The 18,531-nt window shown below is 38.3% G+C and overlaps 1 protein-coding gene across 1 annotated transcript in view; it reads right to left on the bottom strand.

The window, feature by feature from the left end:
* Positions 1 to 268: 268 nt before the first annotated feature.
* CNTNAP5 (contactin associated protein family member 5) overlaps positions 269 to 18,531 on the bottom strand; it is a 265,702-nt gene continuing 247,439 nt past the window's right edge. The window contains exons 21-24 of the mRNA XM_021526152.4: positions 17,445 to 17,529; positions 7,666 to 7,884; positions 2,484 to 2,555; positions 269 to 1,494 (exon numbers count right to left, since the gene is read on the bottom strand). Of these exons, the coding sequence (XP_021381827.3) occupies positions 1,298 to 1,494; positions 2,484 to 2,555; positions 7,666 to 7,884; positions 17,445 to 17,529 (573 nt within the window). The 3' untranslated portion in view covers positions 269 to 1,297. The remainder of the gene's footprint in view (positions 1,495 to 2,483; positions 2,556 to 7,665; positions 7,885 to 17,444; positions 17,530 to 18,531) is intronic.

Genomic DNA, 18,531 nt, shown 5'->3' with positions numbered 1-18,531 from the left:
CAGGAAAGGACAGAAGACTTTAAAGAAAAGGAGTGAAGATTAATTTGAAGTAGAGTCTTTGGGATCTCTTTGTTTCTGTAATGTTCTTCCTTATAAAGACAGTTTATCAAATATTCATCTTTTTAGACATGACCTCAGACCCCTCTCTATTTAGTTTTGGAGTAGTTATTCCAATTTCTACAAGCAGGAAATACCAATCAATATTTCATGTAGTTTTGGGAGGTTTTTTTTGAGTAGTAAGATTTCTTTTTTCTTTTTTCAGAAGAGCTGGCAGAAGGTGTGAGTCATGTTAAAGATTAAACTATTTTGGTTTTTTTTTTCTCATCTATGTTCTTTTTCTTTTCCACAGTGGCAACAGCGTTTAACCTCAGTGTGTGATAATCCTCCATGTGGCATGAACAGGCATATGCTGCATTTCTAAAATTTCAGACAAATATAGAGCACCTAAGTCCTAGCAGCTTCCTAAACCCCTTGGAGATTCAAGCTACTATTTTCCATGCTTCAGCTAGGGTTATACTAGTGTATGCTGGGCCTACGTAGCCAGCCTTATGAGATGGAGGTGAAAGAGGTGCATGGGAATGATATTTATTGTTGATACATATATTGTTGGAAAAGTACTGAGAAGCCTAAAAGTTACAGTAAAAGGACAGGAGGTTGGGGGAAGGATCTTAATGAGGACAGTTGTATTTTCCTTTATGTCATACCAGCTTTTTGACTGGTACAAATTAACTTAACACCATTTAAATCAATAGACAATATATCAATTGGTAACATTTGAAAATTTGGCTGGTTCTTTATGATTATTGTGAATGAGCCCGTGAAATAAATCAGGTGTTTTGATCTCATTCTTTCCCTCTATCCTGTCCCAGTATCTGCAGAGCTATGTGTTCAGCTACTTTACCTGTACTTTACATTGTCCAGCTCTAGTGTAAAAGCAATGACTTAAATGGCTCCAGAGAAAAGATGACAACAAATAAATGTAGGGACTTTGAAACATTGAAGAACTGACAGCAGAAACCAGGTGTGCATGTTGATCTTATTTTGTGTAGGATGGGATAACAGGTCTCTTGAGCTGCAGAAGTAAACTGTGATTGCCAGGTTCTTGTGCAGAGAATGAGGCACTGTGATTGTTCTCAGTGTTTCCTGTGCAGGGCGGTCTTTTCCAAATGAAAAAGAAGCTAGCAAAAAAATGAGTGTTAAAAAAGAAAAAAAAAAAAAAAAAATTCAAAAAGGAAGGGAAAAGGAATAAAGAAAGGGAGGTTAGGGGAACAAGAGTAAGAAGAAATTGCATTGTCCATCAGATAAAATATTCCCGTTTGCACTCGCTCACTGTGTTTTGCAAGTCAATGTCAGCTTTAAAGGAGCTCTCAAGATTTTCTGGGTATTCCTTTTCCTTTTTCTGGCTATTTCGATGTGCTTGTTTGTGTTGATAGAGGAATCTGCTCATTATGGCAATGATGCAAAAGATGATGAATATCACAACTGCTATTACACCTGTAAAGGGGTAAAAAAGGGAGGACAGAAAGAGTGAAAACCAAAAGAAAAGGCTCAGTTACCTCAAAAATGTGTTACTACTGCACAGCAGCTAGTTGGTACAATAGATCAGTTCATCTCAGTCCATACACAACCATATGCCTCTATTAAACCCTCTCTGGTAGTTTTTATTTCTATTTTGTCACTTTAAGAACTCCAAAAATAGAGCATGTATTGATATGTATTGACACCTAATTTCTGTAAAATTATGCTTTCACTGGAAATAAAGTTAGTGTGTTTGCTTTTAAAACACTAGATCTGCTCACAATAATTCCTGCTCTTGTCTTATTTTCTTCTGTGTTATCTCTGGAAACTTTGCACGAGCCCTGTACATTTTGGTTTATAGCTTCTAGATCTTATCAAAGGCATCTCACTACAGGGCATGCTATAAAACAAACAGAGATGTCTTCCAGGTCATTACAGGAAAATTAAAACCATACATGAAATTTTGAGGACAATGTTCTCCAGTATATAAATACTTCCATATGACCTGGTGAGTTCTACTACACCACCAGATTCCAAAGAGAGAGCTCAGGAAATACAAGATATGTGAATACTCTGCAAAGTATTCACCAGGGCAGTGTGTAAAAAAATTGCTACTTAGCTAGGTCTTAGAACACAGACTCACATGGAATCAGAGAACACCTGGAACCTCTGGAGATCATCTTGTCCAGATCCCCTGCTCAAGCAGGCAGGCAGAAAGAATTCAGTCGTATTTTAGGAGATTCAGGTTCCTGATGATCCATGTGTGACCACAATAATCCACAATGCAGTTGCTTATCTAGGTAGCTTGACAGAGATACGTGCTAACAAATAGAGCAGATACAAGACCTGCTTCAGATTACAAAAAACCCCCTTGGACTAGATTTTGTGGAGCACAGATTTAAAGTCTCCTAGATTTTTGCCTTGAGAGAATTATGTTTTGACTGTAGTCTTTAAAATGAAGTTACCTCCAATCACAGCTGAATCACTTCTGACTGCATTGGTGAGAGGTTCTCTTTCATCTGTCTTCCCAAAAGGATCTGCAGTTGGTTAAACAAAAGAGAACTTATTTTCTGTATCAACTGTTCATTTTCCCTGTGGCTTAGACAGAAGTATCCTCTTGCTCTCATGAATTCTATCTGTTTTCAGAAGATGTAATTTGGGGGATTGGAGAACTGAACCAGAAGGGTCTGAAAAATAAAGTGAGTTTGCAGAACAATTTTCTTCTACACCTTCAGGAGCAAATTCTATTAAGGGTATATTTAAAAAGAAACAGAAAGTTTCACACTAGCAGCTGAAAGTGTTGCTTCAGTTCACCAGAAGAATCAGAGACATTTCAACTAAACAGTCTATTGGGAGCTTTTCTCAGTCAGAGATGTATTATTATCTTTTTTGTTGTTACCTAAGGAATGATACCAGAAAGAAGCCAAAAGAAAGGGAGGCAAGGCAGATTTTTATCTGACCTATCCTTATAGATGAGACATACAACTTGAATTCAATCCCATGAAGAGAAGCAATCTCTGCTTGGGACAGCTTCTTGGAAGGGATGTTTTTATCTCTGTTACAGAAATGCAATGGTTGTGATCAGAAATTAACTCATGTTAAAGGCTCTTTGATGTTTGAGTTCTCTAAATGACTGTCATAGAAACACTGAAACAGCATGTCAGCTATTTGAGTCAAATTCACATCCAAATCTGACAGGTCAAGGCCTTCCTGATGTCAGTGGAGTTAGAGCAGTAGACTTTTTAGTCTGGCGTGTTTCAGAAGATGCCCTGTTTTCTACTGCTAGCTGAATCCAGCTTTTTTGCACCTTCACATTATTCTTTTCTCTTCAGCGTACCCTTTCCTTTGAAGGATTCATATTTGTGTGTCTCTCCTTTTTACAAGCCTCCAGGCTATCATACAGAGAATGTACATGTCAGGGATCACCGTCTCTGCTATCTACTGTGTAATGCTCTGCCAAACTGAGCATTCTGATGCAAAAGGTGGAAGTCTGAGAAATTTTGTGTTGCAAGGTTTATTATAATTGAACATCCTCACCTTAGTAACAGACCTAGCCCCATTTTGGCATGCCATTGCTGAAGAGGATGTTTTTTTATTGAAGCAAGCAACAATTTCATGTTGCTTCATGTGCATTAAGACACTCTGAATCATAATACTGAATCAAAACCACCGTTTTGGACTATTTAGGTTATTAAAGGGGACACTTTTTTCTCATCTATGTCACTGATACCAGCCCCAGAGGGTGCAAAGACATGAGCCTAAAAGAGGCTTTGATGTTTTAAAAATTGTATCTCTCCTTGCAAGTTTTAGGGATGGAAGGATTTCTGCTCAATCACACTCCTACTGAAAAGATGCAGTCCTCTAACTGAGCTAAAAAAGGGATTTCTGGGCCCAACTGAACCCCTCCAGTACACCCATTCCCACATGAATGGCAATCACCAATCCCAGACCTGAACCCTCAGCTTGAAACCTATTGACAAGTTCTTGTGTGCACAGAGAGACATTCCCAAGAAAGGAATAGTCATGACAATGCTTCATTTGTGGGACAGGAACAGGAATAAAAATATACTTTTATACACAAGCATAGAATGCATCATAGAAAAGGTTAGACTGGAAAGGAAATCTGGGGTTATTTAGCTTAATCTCAGGCCTCTGATCATAAGCTCAAACAGGGCCAAATTCAAAATTAGATCACAGTTAGTAATAATTTTGTACATCATCATTAAATTCATCTCACTTTATTTTTCAGTATACATGAATAATATAAATCAAAATTAGTATTTTTTTAATTTAGTGAAAGAGGAGAACAACCTTCAGTTATTTTATATCTATATAATCTAAGATTAATAGTGTGACTCACTTATTTTCACAAACTAGAAGAGGAGAGCATTCATTATTTCAGACTGAAGATGAGTTAGATAATGGAAGTTTGGTGAGATATTTTTTACCCCATCCCTCAGCTGAAGCCAGTGAATTCAGTGACAATTAAAAATTTACATCTTTTCTATAACAGTTCTCCTGTACTAGAGAAAAAAAATCACAACTGGTGCCAGTGCATGGCACTAGTCAAAAAGAGTAATGAAAAATTATTAACTATGTATGAAAAAGCATGAAATAATTTTTTAAATTAAAAATTATGTAAGATGTTACTTGTGCCTAAAAGATTATTTAAGATTGACACCTAATGCAATCAGCACTCCACTATTTTTTGGTTACTGGAATTTAAGCACTGAGAAGAAACCAGAACAAATGCTGAAGAGCAGTTTCAGAATGGAGCTGTTCACAAGCCACAAGCCCCAGGAACTATATTTTGCCTGAGAAATAAAATCAGGATACAAGGAGAGGAAGGTTTGTTACAGTGCAGCAGATGGTCTGTAATAGCAGAGCCATCTCCAGTGGGAAGACAATATACTCTAAGCCAAGGAATAGCAATACTGGATCTCATCTAAGACCTCAACAGGACCTCCTCCTCCTTTTAGATAAAACTGATGGTATTACAGCTTGATTCACTGAGGTTGGAAACCCTGCTGATCTCACAAGGCTCCCCAGAAATCATCTAGTCCAAACCCCTACTCAAATCCAAGTCTGTTAGAGCAAGTTTTTCAGAGTGTATCCATCTGGGTTTTGAATATATCCAAGGACGAAGACTTTACAACCTCTCTGAGCCTCACACCACTCTTCTTACCAAGACTGTATCCTGTGGGATTCTTCCCAGCAGGTCCATGAGAAGGTCATTGGTTGCCATCATGCATTTCTGCCTTTTTTCCTTCCTCTGAGGATCAAGTTCACCATCTCATAGCTCCTACAGCCAAGGCTGTCCTGGCATATCCCTAACCAGTCAGAGCTTGTTTGGATATACCAGCTTCAGCACAATTAGCACAGTGAGACAGAACTTCACTGTTTCAGGTGACTTTCAGACCTGAAATCTTTTCTGTGTAGTTCCAGACTTATGAAAGTATCTCCCATTTTTTACTTTAAATGATTGAAGAGCTGCTCTCAGAGGACAGGCAGCTCAAGACTCCACCATTCACACAGCTGAATCTTCTCTGTATTTTTTACAGCAGTTTAATATTAAGAAAAAATACCACAGGAAAAGTTTGTTATCTCTATACCATCAATACAGAGTTCAAAATAATAATGCCTCAGAGAGGAAGGTGATCTGCAGATCTTTGTTAAATATCGAAAACCACAGTAAGTCACCTCTCATTTTGTGCTTCCTCATCAGAAAAAGCGTGTTCAGATAACTGTGTGAATGGATTTTATTCCATATCTGTCTGCGAGGAAACTTTTTTGAACACGAGTATTCCTTTCTGAAGGAAACAGATTCAATTGTTTTCAAGTTATAAATATAGAAAGCTTTTTTCACACACTTAAAGAGTTTTCCTAGTGGGCTTTTTTGTTGTATCTGCACATTAGAATATCGACACAGACATGTACAGCCTCCTTTGAAGTTCTATTTTTCTTCTCAGACATTCAATAATGAGAAATTGGAAGTGATGAATTGAGATATGAGCACTGAATTTGAAAGTTAATCCTTGACTCTGTTTTCTTTTTTATTTCTTAAAATGTGTCCTTTGCATGTAAAAATGTAATACTCAAGTACATCTATAGAAATTATAATTTGCTACAAATTAGAATTTTTTTCAACAAGAATCAACCACCCATTGCCTTTTCTTTAGCATATAAAGACACAAAGTCTTCAGAGCTCACTTGTTCTAAAGATCTTATTCAGGCTTTAATCAAATCCAGTGTGAATAGTGAGACTGGAATGTCAGATAATTTATCACATTGAGAGGAAATCATATTTTAGAGCACAGAGTACCAAGACAGGCATGAGTTTTTATAATAATTCTGCATTTCTGAGGCAACAGTGCTTAACCTTAACAATAGACTGAAACTGATTGTATGCTTTAAATATTTAAGTTCGAATGCTCTGCTCTGTGTTCTGCCCTGAAGTTCTGAGCCTCAGGTTTTACTGCTTTTGAAACTCCTTAGAAAAATTATATCATTGAGGTGACAGATCACAGGGCAAAGAGTTCATATTTTCAGTGTCATTGCCCATTCAGGACTCACAAGACACATTTGTCTGTGCATCAGAGCAGACACTTCAGACAACTCAAGGCAGTGAGAAGGAAGTGGGGGGCTGGGGAGAAGCACATGCACACTGGCAGCCACTCTCCAGAGTAATCAGCAGCCTCTTTCCTATGCAGAATGCTAATAACATCATTTGTTTTCTGCTGAATGTCTTAGGCAGAAGCTGCAGGAAATGGGGATTTGATGTAAGCACAAATGTGAAAGGAATTGTATTATGATCTAAACCAGAGTTTTATTATTTATCAAAAAGGAGAAAGTAACTTTATAGGTCAAGGGGCAAAAAAGCAGCCTTTAATTTGTACCCTTTTTGGGTCATTAAGTATTCTGCCACATCCACTGGTGACTAAAGCAGCAACTTAGTCCCTGTTCATGGTGACAATACTTCCAGCTGCTCTCAGTTTCCTTCTCTGCATACAAATTCACATATGCAAAATACTTCAGATTCCCAGAGGACAGCTTCAGGATTGCAAAAGATACACAAACATTGGGATCATCTTGCTGGTACTGCTCAAGTAGTGCTCCCTCTCTTTAGTCTAAGAGAATGAAGTACAAGCATTCAGTGGAAGTCACACATGCCAAGGGGTTTGTACAAGAATTTTTGCTCATTTCTGTTAGGGTGGGAACAAATTTGAATTTTTTTTTTTTAATATGACTTCTATTGCTTTATCACCACTAGAATACAGGATCTGTGTAACGTTTCTGTTCTCCTTTGAGATCTGCAGCACTGGAATTCTCTGGAGTGGGTAGGAATGACAAGTCAGGTGCATAACCAAACTTTCAAAGCTTTTCCACTACAGCTTTTTTTGTTTGTTCTGGGTGGGCATCTTTTAGGCAATCCAGGAACTTAGTCTGAAAACATTGTTTCAGAACAATGACTTTTAAAGGGGCCTTGGCTAATAGTGATGCTCATCCTCAACACTCCTGATTCTGAGAGAAAAGGGAACTTCCCAGTTCTACTATTCACACTGTCACAATTGCATTACAGCAAAAAGGAAGGAAACCCCACTCTGCAGTGTCCTTTACACTCACCAGTGCCCTCCCAGCAGGACATACCTGATGAGGAATATATTGTGGTTGCTGTGTTCACGTCAGCTTCCATCATGGATGCACAGTTGGATTCTGTCAAGGAACCTCTGACAGTCACGGGAGCAATGCTGGGATGGCGCAAGGCAGCTTTCAGGGGAGAGATGTGGTTGTACTGGACAGAGGACAGGCAGCCAGTGAAACCATAGGCATTTGCCTTGGAGACTTCAGGGTCCAGGGACAAACTGTCTGCAGTGCAACAGAAAAACACTCTGGCAATGGACTGTTTTAGGAAGGCATTAAGAAAATGAATCCTCTTTTGCCTTACCCACCCCTTTTACATCTACGATACAATTTCAACTGTTCAGGTTCTCCTTCAGCAGCCTATAAGTCCTCCCTGGCCTGACCCATGAGGTTCCAAAAGTCTTTTCTCTATTATGCTACTTACCTTGAATTGTCTTGCACATGTAAGCCTGCACTGCATTTTTACACTCATCCATTTTCTCTACTAAAGGACAATATCTAGCATATCATGTTTACTAACCACAACAATAACAACAAAAACAACAGTAGCATAAATAATAATACTACTACTAATAAAGTATCAACACTAAATACCATAGAATTCTGGGGCTCATCTCTTTAATCTTTTTTTTGCATCTGCTAACAGCACCAGTTACACATATATGGACCATACCTTCAAGGCATTCTGCCTCCTCTACTCTTCAGATGAAAGAACCTGCTCTGTTTTCTGTCATAAAATGCTTTATGTGGCCTGTCACTGAATGGCTTGTTACCTCAGCTTCCCATCCTTCTTCAGAGGTTAACTCTTCTGAAGCACCTATTCATGTTACTACTTTTTTTACTATCAGAATTCCTAGGAATCTTCCTAGTTATTAGACAGGCTCTCACTCTACTAGCCCTTTTTCACTAATAAAATAAAGAGTAAAAATATACCTTTTCTTATCTAAATCAAAATTAAAACAAATATCATTTTGTTATTTTCCAGCCTGTAGATAAAATAGCACAAATAAATTATCTGTTGGTATGTGTTCAGCTAAATTTCACAAAGAGAAAGCAAATCAAATGCAAGGGTTTTTTTATATAATCATAGAATGGCTTGGTTTGGAAGCGACCTTAGAGATCAACTCATTCCAAGCCCCTGCCATGGGCAGGCACACCTCTTATTAGACCTGGATGCTCAGGATCCCATCCAAGCTGGCCTTGAACATTTCCAGGGATGAGAATTCATAACTTTTTTTGGGCAGCCTGTTCCAATGTTCCACCTTCACAGTAAAAAATTTAGTTCCAAAAGGTTTTATATTAAAGTTTTAAAATCAAAGACTGTTTGGGAAAGTCAGAGAAGGACAGTAGACAGTGAAGCCATTTTCCATTTTCTCCAAACTCACATTATTTACTTTCCAGAAATTGAAATTCATGCTGCTCAGAGGTCTCAAACATCATGCACTTTATATCTAGGTCAATCAAACAAGAAAAAGCCTACAAATGCACACAGACACAGTATCAAAACCTATTAAAAGTCTTAAAAATACCTGCTAACAACAAAAAACCCAACTTCTAGCACTGAAAATTTTTGGAATACTTCCAATGGCATTGGGAAATAAGGGTTTCTAGCTTTTCAAGTTGGTTTTCAAATCTTGAAAGAATAAGATGCTAAATTTTAAAATAAGGTCCAAGTTTTTCATTATTATTCAAATACAATGGTTCTACAAGCGGTCAGAATTCAGGAAAAATAAAAGCCTTCTCTCAAAACTGATATTACTATTTTAATTATATGAATTTTTTTTTTTTTTTTTTGCACAAGAAAATACAGAAGAAAAGCCAGCCCAAATCACACATTATTTTGTGCTCAAGTTCTGTGACTATTATTCCATGAACCCAGAGGGAATAAGCCAAGACAGATTTCTAATTATGTTTGAGTGTCTTTGTGGAAGTATAGCACAGAGGAGTGTGGCTGTTTCTCGGCACAGCAAGGTACAGTACCAGCTTGCTCTCCCAGGGGCCTTCCAGGAGAAATGCTCAGTTTGCAGAGCTGTCAGGGGCACAGCCTCTGAGCTGTGAGATGGGAAGGGATACAGTGAGGCTTTGCCACTGGAAAACCTGCAATCTTGCAGAAGTTCACATTTGCTCTTCTGAGAGTACGTAGGAATTGCCTGCATTCAGATTTTTAATGAGATTTTGGCTGAGATGTTATAAAACAGACAAAGAATTGCTTCCAAGTTCCTGCAAGAAGGCTTATATAGACTAAAAGACTAATTTACTGTATTTGCCATCTTTGTTGAATTTATAAAACCCTTCGTAAACATTCCTGCTCTCAGCCTTTATTGTTTTCTTAGCTGACACAAAAGGTGAATTGGTTACTATCTTTTATAACCAGGCAATCTAAGTTTCTCTGTTCTACCCCAATGTGCAAAAAGTAAAGCCTAAGGAATAATGTGTTCCTTTCTCATGGTACAGTAGTTTGAAAAGTCTAAGATTCAGTACTTTTCTGGGCATTTTTAAGAGTTACATTAAGGGCCAATTCCATCAGCTTTTTGTCAAAGAAAGCTTTGTATGAATAAGAACTCAGAGATTTGTTGTTGAAAGACTTTGAAATTTGGAAGAAAAAGAAATCAAAAGAACAAACCAAAACCAACTCCAGAGTCCTCTGTTAAAAATTCCACATGCACAGATACAGTTTGCTTTATCATACAGCTTAGGGTGTGTGCCTAATGTCTGTCAGAAAGGAGGACTCCCCCTGCTCTCAACAAGAAAGCTGCACAACTTGGTTGTGAATGACTTATGCTGCCCTCTGAATTCTTCAGAGGATAATGTAAATCTGTGATTATGACACGGTTTGCTCTATGAAAGGCTTATGAAAGAACTTTCTGTCCTTTGGAGGTTTTGCATCACAATAAAATGTTTTTCCAAAAGGTGTTTTCACTACATGATACAGTGCTCAGCGAGAAAAGCAGCTCGGTGAAGTTCTATGGTCTGTGCTGCAGCCAAGGTCACAAGTAACTTCAGTGGCCTTCCACTGACCTGGCAATGCTGGGAATTTTTCCACGCATTTCAGTGGTCTGGAAAATCACACAGAATTGCTGCTGATGGCTTGGTTTGATCTTCTGACATTTTAGCATTTCATTTCTGTTCCCAGCATTGGAGAATAAGTTATTTTGGCTAATTTCTACATGGAGAATAAGAAGGCAATCTTTTTCAGCTTTTAGTAATTAAACTGCTCATTCTCCACAAATTAAGTTTACCCCTACATTTAGGAAGTAATTTTTAAGCTTTATCTACTGAGCTGTGCATAAGTTGGCCTGGCTTCTTGTTAGGTCCTGTAGATGATCCCTGGAAGCTGTCTGCAATGCCACAGCTCAGCAAGGTTTATTTTGGTTTTCCATGTATTTACAGTACTTTCCATGATAATGAGGATTAAGCCTAAATGTGGTTGTATTCTTTAAACTTTATAGATTGTATCAATATTATATGTATCAGCATAACTTATGTGCTAATTTATTCCTATTCAGAAAATCAGACATCCTGTTCTCCTGCTGTTCCATTATACACCCCTGCCACATACAACACACTTGTTTTAAGATTTTAGATAAAGCAATTTTAAGTCTTCATATCTCAGTAATGGGAAATTAATGTTCATCATGAATAGAATTCCATGAGAATTCTCTAGGAACAAGCATCAATCTGCTCAGTAATGAAACAGAAAATTGACAGAGTAAATAATAACAAGTAGGACAGGTAACTAGAATCAAAGAGAAATCAAAAAGTGTTATTTTTGTGCAGGGAGAGTGGGTAAAATACCTGTTTCTAAAGGTATCAATGTGTAAAACATTGACATAAGCATTTTTCAATATATTTTTGTTATTTCCTTATAAACATTATTTTCATGTCACTCAGAACTTAAACATCATTTTGCCAAGGTGCTGAACAGGACTGGCAAGATTACTTGGACACTGTCACCAGATTTGAAGCCATGACCTTGAGATAAAAGACACTTGTAGTCTCCACACACTGCCCCTATCTCAGAAGAGCTGAGTACAAGGCACTGTGCAGGTACCTTGAAAAATGTGCTGCTGTGTCCATCAACAATCTCAGTAAACATTGCTGACATTAATCATCCAGTTAGAAAGGGCAGAAAGTGTATCTTGGTTTAACCCAAAAATACAACTTTGGAATAATCTCATTTCCTGGTGTCAGTCTGCCACAAAGACAGTGGAGTAAAAACCACGTAAGGTTTTCCTGGTTATAGCTGAAGTCAACCAGTTTGACTCTTACTTAATCAAAGGATGAATGTGAACATGGGACTGGCTTCAGGCACTCACTGCCCCTCCCAAGCACTTCTGAAAAAGCCAGGAACACCCAGAGCAAAGTAACAGCACTTCTCATGAGGCTCCCCAGGAATGAACAGAATGCCCAGACAAGCTCAATGAGCTTGGATTTGTTTTGTTGCAATTGAACATTTTGTGCCAAGTGTAGCATTCAAGGATTTTTGTTTCATTAGGCTTTGCAGAGATAATTTAAGGCATGCATTTATTATAATTTCTCAAACACAGTTTATCATTGAAAATGAGACATTTGGAGTTGCAATTTGTTAGTATGTCCTATTTGACATGTGAATCCTAATCTGTCACAACAGAACTGTCCTATGTGATTCTGCACGGGCTGAAAACATAATCTATAAAAAGAAGAAAATATGCAAGAAGATGGAGAGATGATGTACAAAAGCATATACTGATGTACAATATACATTTGTCCCAGAAGCAGACAGTTAAAATCAACTAAAGTAGCAGGAGTTTAGTCTAAAAATAAAATTTCTGGATAGAAGCAGATGACCTTGGACTCCTATTTAGGCAGCACTGTCATCAAAACACCAGGTATTTAAGCATGGTGTTATGATCATAGGGTAAATTACATTGCTGGGGAAAAAACTGGACTAGATCTGGCCTCTTTTCAATAGAGATTTCATGACATTATTGACACCTTGGATTGCTTGGACTGCCTGGGGTAGCCAAAGTTTGCTTATTTTAGGTCTTGCTATCTTGGTCTTTTATCTTATGTAGCAATTTCCATTTTCCTTAATGCTTTACTATGCTACTAGGAGGAAAGCCAATTACTTTTAAAGGCACCCTAAAATTCACCTAAGAGATCTTTGTTCACAATATGGTCTAAGAAATAGGTATTCAGGGCAAAAAGAGTCTGAAGTCAAGAAATGATCTTTGCAGTCACCAGAAGAGTCCAGCCAATACCTCTTGCAGATGCTGTTGTATTGTTTAAACTGTAAATTGTGATATGGTGAGCTTAAAAACAGGAATGTTTTTCCATTAAAAAAAGAAAAAAAAATAGAAGAAAAAATAGACTTAAGTATTTTTCATAGAAACTCTTTAAAAGGAGATACTTCTTTAAGGCAACTTTTGTATTTCACAGTTAATGACAATTTACCCCTTGTGATTTAATTATCCCATTATCATCTACCCCTATATAATATTCTTGCATGAACTGCTCTGTGATCTCTTCAGTGTACAAATTCCATTTTCTCCTCATGAACTTTTAATAAGAAAAGATATTGTAGAAATCATAAGAATTGTACTGCACCTACATAATCATTTTAATAAAATTACTTTCCAGATAAACCTTCTTTTATGTATACTTTATATCAAAGCTGAATGACTCAGTGGAAACTTGAGTGTGTTTTAGCTCAGGCTTTTAGAGATAAAAAAATATAATGTTCCTGTGCTAGAATACACAATCATTTATGTTACCAGTGTGGGAAGGTTTGCTAATTGATCACTTTGAAGACACAAATTAATTATTGCAACACTAATAGGTTCTAAAGAAATACTAGCAACATTTTTCTTCAAAATCCTGTTGAAACCTTTAAGTGCTGGCCTTTTATTCTGGTATTCCTACACAACTACTATATTAAATTGCTCAGACACAAATACACAAACAATGAAATTCACTTCTCTGCACCAGAGATTATTTTTCCCAGCGACAATAATGGTGAAAAGACATTGTATGTTGGGGCACAGTACAAAGTTTTCAAGGATTCATTAAAGTAAACCTGCAAAAAAATAAATTATATTTTCCACTGGGATAGCAGCTTTTTGTAGACAATACCTTAAACACATGCAAATGTGTCTCTGAGAGGAGAGAATTACAAAATAATTTAAGTTCAAAGACACCTCTGAAGGTCGTGCAGTTCAATCCCTTGTTCAAAGCAGAGCCAGCCTCACAGTCAGGTCAGAATGTTCATGTGGTTAAATACAGCAGTATGATCTCTGCAAGGAGCACTTAAAGTAAATGAACTGGGACTCTGGTTAAAATTTCACTGAGACTTTGCCATAAACTCTATGACCCACTTGGGGCCTGAATCCAGTGCTCACTAAAGTCCATGGAAAAACTCCCATTGATACCAATGAGCTTTGGATAGGTCTTTTTGTGTTCTGACTCTATATTTGTGAAGTAAAAATGACAACAAACTACAGGATAATAATATTTTTCTGTTGCTGTTGGGTACAGTGAGGATGAATTCAACAGACATCTGCTGGCTACTTGAATGATGCTTCCTTTTACTCCCTTGTCTTCAAAGCCACACTTATATTTAGATTGATCTTTCCAAGGCAGCTATATGGTCCCATTACTGTGCATCTGAAGAGCTCACAGCCTTTAATGCTTTTATCCTCCCAGCACCCCTCTGATACAGTGCTGTTCTATTATCTATGCTTTACTGATAGAGAAGGGAGATAGTAAAGCTCAGACTGGTTCCACTGGGAATAAAATGCCTGCTTACCTTTATATCTGCACATAAATGGCTTACCCAAGGTCATTCAAGTAGTCTGTGGCAGAGTGTCCCTATGTTTTGAATTCCAGCTGAGACTCCTCTGCCTAAAACAGAGGGTTTTTTTCCCAGAATTCACAGCTGGGTATAAGGCAGCCATTGGAAAAAAACAGCCAGTTTGAAAAGAAGAAAAAAGTATTAGAGTGTGAGTACCTAAAGAAAGTGTAATGGGGCTGGGGTGGTTAGGGGTAGAAGAAGGGGAAACACTGTTATTTAGAAAAACTGGTTCTTTTATAAAAGTGCACTTTTCAAAAGTTCCAGCTGTGCTGAAATGGCTATCATAAGAAAATCTGGTGAGGAAGGAGTTTCAAGCTTTCATGACATCCTGCTGGAAGACATCTTTGAGATTTCCCAGTCAGTGAAAAAATAATGGTGGAGTCAAAAAAGAAGGTTGTATAATCATCTGGTTAGGCAGCCAGGATCAGGCTGTTAGAGCAGACAAATGAGCAGTGGTGTGACAGGAGAGAGACAGATTTTCAGAAGATTATAGCATGGATATGTAGGACATGAAGAACTGAGAGTTTTTTACATAGTTCTTTTTCATTGGACACTTAAATTTCCTAACGATTGCCTTTAGGTGTGTAACCCCAGTGGCATCCAAAATAAACACTACAGGAAGTCTAGGTCTACTCCAAAACATCACATCCCTCTGGAAGTTTATGCTTTGCTGAGGGCGTGACCAATGAGAAGGAAAAACTTGGCAGATACTGATTTAAATCACCTGTATTCACCTGGTGAGCCATCATTAAAAGAAATTAATAGTCAACATTTTATCTATACAACAGGATAAATAACGATTTAACATACTTAAGTAAGTTCCACAGTCCCAAAAATGACAATGTCTAGCTCTCCTCTTTGTACAACAAAGCAATACTCTTAACATTGTAGCAGTAGGAGTTTCTGGTTTGGTTTTGTTGCTTTCTGCCATGGAATAGTGTGTAACCTGAGTAAGTCTGGAGAAGGTAAAAAATGGTGGAGAGCAGTTGGTGGACCCAATGGTTGTGTCACCATTTAGAGGGATGTTGACAAACTGATGGAATGAGAAAACAGGAACACTGCATTTTAGCAAAGGAAATGTGAAATCTGCACTTGGGTTAGAAACCCCACCCAGCAGCACTGGTTTGGGGCTGAGCAGCTGGCAAGCAGCTTTGCAGAGAAAGACAGTGTCCCAGTGGGAGGAAAGCATGGACTTACTGGAGTCAGTTCAGTGAAGGACTGCAAAGATAATTTAGGGACCAGAGCATCTCTCCTGTGAAGAGAGGATTGATAAAACTGGGACTGGTTGTCCTGGAGGGAGAAGGCTGAGGGAAGTCTGTGATTTTCTGAGGGCACGAGGACTCTACTCAGCATAGCTACAGCTGTGGGATAAAACCTGGAAAATTAAATCCTAAGATAGAAGAAGCAGTTTGTGTAAATTTCTTTTTCATTAACATATGAAAAAGAAACTGGAATTAGGATTAGTCTGGAATTAAAGTGACTTGGTAGGATGCATTGTGTAATTTCCAGTATGGCAGTAATATTTCACCACCTGGATGGCCAAATTTATGGCTTTAGTGTCATTACAGAATAGGAACTATTGCTATACTAAAACAAAACCCCAATAAACTTTGGGGCAAGAGAGAAATGAAAGGAGGATAAAAGTCGATGGTGTTCAGTGGAACTGAATGCCTGACCTTTGGAGATACATCTGGGCTTTTTGGCTTAGCAACAATTTGCACTTGTGAAGTTAATCATGTTTTTGTGACTAAATCTAGTTTCTCTCCATAATGATGAGCTGCACCAGGTCAGCTTGCTGGGTGCATTTTTGAAGGTCTTTGTGCTACCTTCCATCTTTCTGGTTAAAAAAATCCTTGCTTTATTGATTTGGTGTCTATAGCTCGAGTTCTAGGTAGAGGTCAGGATGAGTAATGTTCTTTTAGATTTTTAGCAGTACAGCTAAACACTGACAAAGTGGGAATTTTAGCTTAGGTCTGAATAGGGCTGAAAACTGTCAGGTTCCCAAACCTATCCACAAAGGTTTGGAAGATGGCTGCATTCTGAAAAAAAAAAAGCATATATATTTTTAGTTATATATAACTAAGGGGATAATCAGGTCCTGCTCTTAATCTACTGAATAAAACGTGATGCAGAGTGCACCACTGTCATTCTAGGGAGTTACACTGCACAAGCAGGCACCAGGGGATGTCTGTAGTGCCTGTCTAGCTGCCAGTCCCACAGGCCTCGTGTGCTAATAATGAAACATATAAAATTGCAATAGTGACTCAGATGTCAGGCTTGATATGGAGGTCCAATTTGAACAAAGGACTGAAAAGTCTGTAAAGAAGGTTGTATTTAGAATCTTACTGGGAAAGAACAAGACTCTTATATAAAGGAATATGACATACTTGACAATAAAAAAGAGCAGTTCTATTTTCCAAATTTCAGGCAGCATTTTCCTGGTCTTGTAATGGCTTTATAGAGTGGAGGAGTAAAGATCAAGAAGGTCCATGTACAGAACATGCAGAATTGTGGCCCAAGTGCTATATGCAATATTCCTTGCAGAATTCAAATGGAAAAAGACTGGCGATGAAGAAAAGGGCAGAGAGGATGAAGGCTCCATTGTGCTGTTCTTATCATTAGGAAACAGAAATGGCTGGAGAGGAGGAAGCTGCAGTCAGCAAAATGGTATCATTAGGCTGAGATGCTGCCCTGTGCAGCCACACAGGCTGTATGAATCACTTCACTGGAGGGAGCAGTCCGAGTACTTAATATTGCTATCGATGCAAACAAGTAAAGCTGCCAAAGTTTTGCATTGATGTGATATATAAATAGAGTACTGGAATGCTCAGGCCAACTCTTACAGCAAAAACCATCCCAACAAACCTGCAATTCTATCAAAAACCCAGCACACAGCACAGAGTAATTCCAGCACTGTAACATCTCATGAATCAGAAGTATATTTTGTAGAACCTACCTGTGACCTTGCCCAAGGTGAGTGACTTAATGGCCTTAAAATCAATCTCAGAAAAGTTGTGTTTGAGTTTGAGAACTTGATCAACCTGGAAAAGGTCAATAAAATTACTTCAGTACAACAGCACATGGACATCCCTAGATCTCATTGTACTGCAAACTTCTGGGAATGTTCTCAGCTGCCAATCCGTTAATTCTGCCCCCAAGCGTGATTCAGTTTCTAAAGATAGCAAAGTGGATGTGCTTTGATTTTAGTATGAGAAGCTGAAAGGTATACCAGAATAGTCATATAAAGGACTTTGAAGAAACTTCCCCTGCAGAAAAGCTTAAAATGTTTGACCTTGAAATCCCCCTGCTTCCCAAAATCCATGTCTAGTCACTTCAAAATACACTCAAAGGAGGCCACTCTAGAGATGTATTGTGAAGAATTAGTTCTGCACAGAGGAAAACCACAGAGCAGCAGACAATAGAAGACTGGTACTTGAGGGTACTATGGCTTTTAGCATAACCCTTCTTTTTAGATAATGAGGCCTACCCACTGTAGTTGTGTTATGTGTTATTTTACCACCCAGAGATGGAAACTGTAGAGGAAAAAAAAAGCAGTGCTGTGTGTTTCTATCTTTCATTCTATTCCTTAAGATGCAACCTCTCTATAGACTCTGCCACCCTTCCTTGTTAAATGATTTATGCCTAGATTTAGCAAACCTGTTTTGCAATATGGATGGCTATAATTAGCCTTAGAAGAAAAGCAGAAGGAGCAGCAAGATGGTCCTCTTCTCCCTGCCTTGGAAAAACAGATGATGCAGGGGAATAAGGCAGAGGAGGGGTTTTGTCCCTCATGAGGTTGTCACTCTCAGCATGGCTTGCTTCTAGCTTCTAGGATGGGGCACTGCCATGTACATGGTGACTGCGCCCTGCATTCTCACAGCTTTTCCTTTTCTGTGAGAGGATAAGGCAGCTGGGGTCACATTCTCCCTTGGGAAACATAGCCTAACCAAAATGAAATTCCTCAGCTTTTTCTCCCTTTTGCAGATTTTCCATGATCCATACAGTGTGCTTCAGTGGAGACTACAGATCACACAGACATTCCT

Source organism: Lonchura striata, chromosome 7 (genome assembly GCF_050655825.1).
Source record: "Lonchura striata isolate lonStrDom1 chromosome 7, ASM5065582v1, whole genome shotgun sequence".
NCBI lineage: Eukaryota > Metazoa > Chordata > Aves > Passeriformes > Estrildidae > Lonchura > Lonchura striata.
The sequence above is the reverse complement of the archived record's forward strand: the minus strand, read 5'-3'. Positions and strand labels throughout refer to the sequence as shown.